Source organism: Cyprinodon variegatus, unplaced genomic scaffold (genome assembly GCF_000732505.1).
Source record: "Cyprinodon variegatus isolate N-32 unplaced genomic scaffold, C_variegatus-1.0 Scaffold37, whole genome shotgun sequence".
Lineage (NCBI taxonomy): Eukaryota > Metazoa > Chordata > Actinopteri > Cyprinodontiformes > Cyprinodontidae > Cyprinodon > Cyprinodon variegatus.
The window spans coordinates 1,907,366-1,915,357 of NW_015150490.1; the positions used below are offsets into that span (position 1 = coordinate 1,907,366).

At 36.9% G+C, this 7,992-nt stretch overlaps 1 protein-coding gene across 9 annotated transcripts in view; it reads left to right on the forward strand.

Annotated features, from left to right (window-relative positions):
- The window catches only part of lama2 (laminin subunit alpha 2), a 224,090-nt gene that overhangs the window by 127,430 nt on the left and 88,668 nt on the right, over positions 1-7,992 (forward strand). For all 9 annotated transcript variants that reach the window (XM_015369189.1, XM_015369209.1, XM_015369194.1 and 6 more), the window contains exon 21: positions 3,344-3,555. In XM_015369189.1, the coding sequence (XP_015224675.1) occupies positions 3,344-3,555 (212 nt within the window). The remainder of the gene's footprint in view (positions 1-3,343; positions 3,556-7,992) is intronic.

The following is a 7,992-nucleotide window of genomic DNA, read 5'->3' on the forward strand; positions in this document are numbered from 1 at the left end:
TATATATACATATGTGGATATATATATATATATATATAAATATATATATATATATATATATATATATATATACAGTTTGTTTCATTATATAGCTTTTCAGTTTGTTTCATTATATATATAATTTAGATCCCTAATCTAAAGCAGTATCTTTCCAAAATTTATGAGGTACTGATGTAATCTGACATGCGTACCTACCTAGAAGATAATACAATACAGAGTGCCTACTGTATGTAAATTCTCAGTCATCCAGGTCATGGCAACCACAAACAGGCTTAAACTTGAAGGCAAGTGGACATTTACTCAGTTTTTTGAAGACATTTCGACACCTACAGTATGCTGGAGTCTTCGTCAATTCTATTGGCTCATACCAGAGCAAACCCCTGTTGGAGCACTTTGTTTTTTGGGATTGTTGGAGCTTTTTGTTGTCCATTGGCAATGTGATTGTTCTTTTGAATCATAATAGACCGTCATTAGACAGGTTAGGTGTACCCTACTGATAATGTAATGTTGCAATCTCCATATAGTAGATTTTAAGAAAGAGTTCCCAAAGTGGCCATGACTGAATTATGAATGCTTGGAAGCTGAAACTGCAATCTTCCCCTTCTGTTCAGTGATGGATATCTTGACTACAAAATTTAGTCAGAGTTTTGCCTGATTCTGAATTTCAGGCTCCAATGGTATTCTCTCTCAATTCCTTCATATGATTGCCTTGAGTGCATATTGATGAGTGATGCAAGCCAAACAGATTGGTTTAGATACCAAAACCACATGAAGTAACTTATTAGCAAATTGTGCGAGTTTTAGAAACTACCTAAACGTTTCTATTTAAAATTCCTATATTCAATGTGAAAAGTGAAATTGATTCTAAAAAGGCAAGTATAGAAATATGGACCTCCTGCTTCAGAATTAACTTTTTCTCTATATTTTTGGTACAAGAATTAAAATACTTGTCATGTTTTCATGTTGCATCTAATATTTATTTCTACATTGATCAGAGCTACATGTGTATAACAAATTAATCTAAATAAGTACATTTGAACTGAAAACAACCAACGAGATTCACATAACAAATAAGATTCTAAACACATGCACCTCCCCTGATGTCCCCTCATCCTCTGCTCTATCAAAAAATGAGATTGATTCCAGTACAGTTTCCCACTTGATCGGGAAGATGTGCTTCTTCTGACACACTACCCACTAAGCACTCACATGCAGACCCACTCCAACGAAATTCGACACACATACACACACAGAATCTAATAAACCAGTTCTATTGAGTACCAAGGAGGGTCAGTGGTAATAACGGCTTGCTCCTCTTGACTCTTTCCCTCTCTCAGTTCTTTCTTTTCCCTCCTCTCTAAATTCAATTCTCTTTTCAATGTGAAGACCTTTCCACCCTCTCCATCTCCCTTGCCTTGCTCACGCTCTCCCTTTGCTGGCTTTCTCTATCCTTCTTCCCTGCTATTCCCCTTTTCAGCATGTAGGGCTTTATTTTGGCAAAGGCTTTTTATTTGGTTTTAGTGGCTCTTGTCCCTCTGCTGTGCACTCAGGTTAATATGTTTTCCCACATCTGAGGATCCTCCACTTATTATTCATATCAACAGTCTAAAAGGAAAAAAATGTTAGAATGGTTCGGCAGTAAACACTTTTGCAACCTTTTTCTTTTACATCATAGGCTTGAATGTAATTTGACTTTTCTTTCTTGAGTAATTTGTGCCAGGAAATGTGTTTCACAAAAAATGAAGACGCATAGAACTTTTTTGCATCTCAGACCTATTTAACACTAGGAATTCAGAAAACATGAGGGTCATTTGATTTAGCAGGGATGGTAAATCTTAATATTTATGGCAATTGGCTTGGTATTCATCCATCTATTGTCTTCTACTCATCCAATAACGGTCCTAAGGGTAAAATAGCTTCCTTTCAGAAATTAAGCTCATGCCCAGTCCAGCTTCTCTGGGCCAAGGCAACCTCTGCCTGAGTCACCTGGGTCTCATGGTTTGGTTTGCCTGCAGCATTGTCTTTTTTTTTTTTTTTCTTTTATGCTGATGTTTTATGCGTTTCTCCTTTTTTAAGATGAACGAGAGAGCAATTAATGCTTCATATAGATTGTATCAATCAACAGTAACACAATGAAACATTGCTGCATGTCAAGCTATGCTAAATCAAATTAGCAATAAGTACTAATTACACCTAGTGTTTCAAATTGGAACAACATGCAGAACAGATAGCAACTCACCCTTCTCCTCTGCTGAGACTGTCATGCAGGTTAATATTGTTACCGCCTGTTTATTTCAAAAACAAGAAAATAAATTTTAGAAATATACCTCCTTCCTTCGCTTCTGCTTGTCTGTTGTGTGGGTTAGATTTAAACTGTCAAAAATTTTCCTGTCCTCCATATTGGGTTATTTTGTTTTTCAGCTGTACTTTTGTATTATTTTGCTGTAGTAAGCAATGCTTTGTCTCTTAAATCCTTGTTGTAAAACAGGTCTGTTAAAAGTTGAGAATGCTCTCATGAGCTCCATGTAGCACTTGTTTTTGTGGTCCCTAACTGCTATCTGGTGGCTTGTGATGGTCCACATTTCAGACAGGTCAGCTAGTTGAAGTAGAGCTACAGTATTTACCTGACGACTACATCGTTACACTCTCACCATATTTTGCATTTTCTTTGAGCCGCTTCAGAATTTTTTTCTGGTGTGGAGTATTCATCATCAGGCTAATCTCTCTTGATTGTATGGTTGAAACTGAGTTTGGTGTTCATCCTCTCAGTGTCACTGAAGTGGTCAGGTGCTATGGTGTAGGGGGATGAAGTGAGAACAGCCAGTTATCTATTGAAATGCTGAATCACTCCTGAACATTGAGTCTGCAGTGTATCGCTCTTTGTCTTTTTTGTATTATATGGAAGAAGATGCTGCAGCTTTAGTTCAGTTAAATAGCCATAGACGTGATCATGTCCTCTCCTTGAGTTTTTGCTTAAAGCTATCCATGATAAAATATATAACTCAAAATGGGTGGTTTTATTAGCTGTTGCAACATCCCTAAAGAAAGAGGATATTATTACAGATAAGAAGGTAAGCCTCCAGACTGCCTCAAAGTGAATCCTGCAACTTCAGGGTGTATCTCTATTTAAAAATATCTGACATCAATATACTGTAAGTCATTAGCAGAGATCTGCATAGGTCGACTACCGGCTAATTAAGAAATTTAGCTATTTATTTAGTACAGGTCTGTTGGGGCAGGGACACGTCTAAATCTTTGAGTTTGAGATGACTTCTCTAATATTTCTTTGTTTATTGCATGTGATACTCATTGTCATTCTCTCTTTGTTTCTGCTGCCACCTAGATGTTCCAATGGGTACTACGGCCAACCTAACGTACCAGGAGAATCCTGCCAACCCTGCAATTGCAATGGCAATCTGGACCTTTCTGTACCAGACAGCTGCGATCCGATCACAGGTCAATGTTTGAGGTGTCGCCAGGGTTACGATGGCTTGACTTGTGACACCTGCAGTGATGGTTACTATGGAGACGCCATCACTTTAAAGAACTGTCAACGTAAGTTGTGGACTATGATACTAATTATACTATCAAGTAATAAAATTAAACAAATAATAAAAAAAAATTAAGCATTTAAAAAAACAGGGCCCTTTCAGATAAAATTTTCAAAGTTCTTTTTAAAGGCTTCCCAACTTAGCCTAAAAAAACATCTAATACTACATCTACTCCTAGATTAAGAGTGTGTTAAAGCTGGGATTGGTTCACACAAGGAACGATTAAAAAACAAAAAACAAATATGCTCTTTAAAGTCTTGAGGAGAGAAATTAACTGATTATAGAATTATACTGGATTAAGAAATGTGTGTCATGATAATGAGACGTGGCAAAATTCCATTTTCAATCAGTTTCACAATGAACCATTAAACAATTACACCAACAGAATACTTTGAATTGAAAAATGACTAAGGAGATTTGTAGCTTCCTGTTTTAACGAACATACATTTTTTGTCTTTGAATTTAACTGAATGAAATTGACAGCATCGCTGACATATTCAACTACAGCACATTTGCAATAGGTGGCAGAATGCATCTGTTATTTGCAACCAAGAGGGAGGCCTTGTTAGTCCTTGAATCCAGTATGTGTGGTAAATCCAGAGAATAGGGCACACGTTGGACGGCAGACAGGTAGACAAGCGTTGGACCCGGAGGAGTAAGGGAGCGGACTGTCACTTGAATTTATGATGGGTACTTAAACGGAACATGTGGAGGTTTTCCCCTGCTCAGTAAAACTCAGTTTTTCCTTCCAGGGGGGAAAAGGTTCAGGAATCCTGTAACACAGGAAAGCTTCCTGCCGGGGAGCAAAAAAAAAAAACTCGTTAGACTCAGAGAAACAAAGCTAGCTTGGACTCAGCTAAACTCAGCTTGGCTAGAGTACCCAAAATTGGCAAACACTCTGGCGTCGAGTGAGTGACAGCCCACTGCTCAAATACTCCTCCAGATAATGATCCAATGAGCCGCAGGTGTGCACGGAGGGACAGCGAAGACAGGGCACCTCCTGGTGGTGAAAAAAGGAAAAAACACAAACAGGCCACACAAACTGCATTCCTAACATCTCAGTCACACTCTGAAATGATATAGATATGTATTAATGTTTTTTGTTTTCTCCGACACACGAAAACTATGTTAAAACCATCCATCCATTTTCCATCATGCTTATCCCTGCTGGGGTGACCAAATTTCCAGATTTTAAACCTCAGCCAAATAGGATTTATGAGTACTGACTGAGCAGTTTGTTTGAGGACTTTAAATCCAATCCAAAGAACCATTGTAATGCACTTTTTATCAGAAAGAACTAATAATATAATAGTAAATAATAAGAAAGATACTTCAAGACAGAAGATAAAGTTGGCTTCTCACATTTTCTTTCTTTTTTTTTGCTGTTTTTTTAAAGGGTGACAGCAGGGTAGCTTTTGTTTCCCAGCAGGGGTGTTGCACTAAAGAGCACTTTGTCCTTATGAAACTTAGCTGAAATTATTTAAATGATACCTTTAATAGTCTCGCTAAAACATTGAGTAGATGGCACACCATCTGGAGTGTCGATGTGAGTGTGTCAAGTAGCAGCTGTGCCAGTAGGAGGTGTGATGTCTGAGCGGCCCACTGACTGCCAGCTGTGCTTAAAAGTGAGAATAAAAAACTATACCTGCGAAAAAGAAATAAATAACAGAGGAGTACAGTATGAGCAGCGAGGCAGAGAAAGAATGTACATATGGCACTTCTTCATGAAACTCTTCATTAAAGCTTGTTCTGTCGACAAAAGCAGAGGCACAGATAAGGAGACAGAAACCTCCCACAGAGCATCAGACAGGCAAAAAAAGTGTGTCAGGAGTGCACAAAAGCAGCGAGACAGGCTGACAAAGGGTATTAATGTGCATTTGATAGTTCATTGTTCTGTAGTTGTTTCCCCTCTCCACCCATCTAAATGGGTATTGATTAATCAGGCTGATCTATTGCTCTGCTGCAGTACTGATCAGCGGCTTGCGTCTTTGAGACGAAGAGGTTGTTATTGATCCTGTACAAATGACAGAAGACCACCAAGAATTATTAAAAGACAACAACTCTCAATCTGCCTGTCTCTACCCGTCAGTCCCACTCTTAATGAATTTTATTGATTAGAAGAGAAGAGATCAGGCTGAGTCCATTTGTGCGCTATTAGAATGAAAAAAAACCTTTTCATTCTTTGTACATTAGTGTTCTCCCCTTTAGGCATTTTTTCTCTCTTTCTGCAATGCAGGCCGATAATGTCTCAGTATATTTCTTTTTCAAAAAGTTAAATAATGCTTGATATTCTGGAGCTAATCTAAACACCAAGCAGTATATCTGGTGGGTAAATTATAAGAATATAACAGCCTAAAGTGTTTAACATAAAAAAAAAAATCATTTGAAAATTGTTGTGCATTGCTCTATGATATGGTTCCCCATCCTTTAGAAGCTGATTTAACTGTAGGAACTTAATAATTCACAGATAATTTGTTTGGCTCAAAGTTTTTTTTTAAATGCTTTCAATGTTAAAATAGTTTCATTAAGACAACATCCGTCTTGTTTCACCAGAGAAGGTTTTGCATTCCTACTGAAAATGATTATACTGAACCAAGACAATCTATTAAACAGTCAAAATATAGGATGTTGATTTATATTATAATTTATAGTGAAAATTTAATGATTTTAGATACAGGAAATATTTCCATAATGTTTGCATCCATGTTAAGCATTAGCACTGTTTATCTCTTAACACACAACAGCAATCTATCATGCCTTCACAAACCAATAAATGGCCTGTACTTATATAGCACTTTTCCAAGGACTTGAGGGTTTGACCAAAGTGCATTACGCTACATTCAGTCATTCACCCATTCATGCAAACAATGATGGTGGCAAGCTACATTATAGCCACAGCTGCCCTGGAGCTCACTGACAAGAAGCAAGGCTGCTGTAAACTAGAGCCACCATTCCCTCCTAACACCATCAGTAATGTACGTAAAGGCACATCATGTCATAAGAAAAGGCATATGTTCTTTTAAAGTGCATGAAGTGGCTTAAACTGCTAATCAAATTGAAGATATGATACCAGAACAATGTGCTCTTTGTGAATAAGTTCATGAAATAAAAAGATAAATTTATAGCTTATTGGCCATTTTAAATACTTGGTAATGCCGAAGTGGCCTGATATAGAAATTAGTTTGACTCCACTGCTGCAGTTAGGTTACACATACCCTTTATACTAATATGGTCCCTCATTATTTACAGGATTAAAACTTTAGGATCATATTACCATCTTAAAACTTAAGAGAATAATTAAGACTGTTCTTCAACTTGATGGCTTAAGAAAAGATTTTTAATAAGTTGATTCATGTTAAGGGATTCTATGGTATCATCATAGAAAATTACGTTTTAGTAGTTTTCAGTATATGTAAGGTGTCATATTCACAAATAGTATGGGATGTTACATAATCTTGCAATTTTATACATGCAAGAATGATTTAGCCTCTAAAAAATTACAGAAACACAAGATGTAAAACCCAATTTACTTATACAATAATATCTGCCTGTACATCATTGAATACCAGTTGTCATTCACTATCTTATATGAAATAAAAAATCTAATTAGTAAAGTTTATTTCAACAACTGAGAAAGTTATAAAGTGTGCAAAAATGTTTGAAGGCAAATAATTCAAAGTTGTTAAATAGTAAAGCAAAATAAATATTACAAATTATTCAAAAACAATATAATAATATTTGAAATATGATATTAAAAACTACCTTGAGAAATGGGAATATGTGCAGCTGCTTTGTGATTAAAAAATAAAACCAAAAGAAAATGAATTTTCAATGCAGCATATTCAATATCAACATAATTCTAGGATACACATGCTTTTTGTAAACATGTAAAAATGTCAACCCATCAGCTACACAGCTCACAAACACCATGTTTGCCACATATCTTCATCCCTATTACTAATCGGCGACGAATCGCATCTAGTCTTGCAACTGTGACATCCTGATATAACAATCTCAAACTACTGTACAACTAGAGATTCCTTAATCAGATATGGCACGTACGTTTTTTTACATTTGATAAAAAATAACAGTTTGTTCTACAGTCTGAGTAATTTATCTAAAAATGATCTTTATGGACTCATAAGGCATTCAAATTCAATTTAGACACATTTGGTTCATCCATCCACCAATCGTGCTTATCCCTGCCGGGGTCACTGGTGCCTTTCTCTAGTGTCCAATGGGGTGAGAGGCGGGGTACACCCTGGACACGTCGCCAGTCTATCTCAGGGCAACACAGAAACAAACAACCATTCACGCACACACTCACACCTAAGGAGAATTTAGAGAAGGCAATATACCTAACAGTCATGTTTTTGTAGCCTGGGTGCCATTCCGAACTTAGTCCCGCCCACAAGGTTTGAGGTCGGGAAGTTCGGTCTGG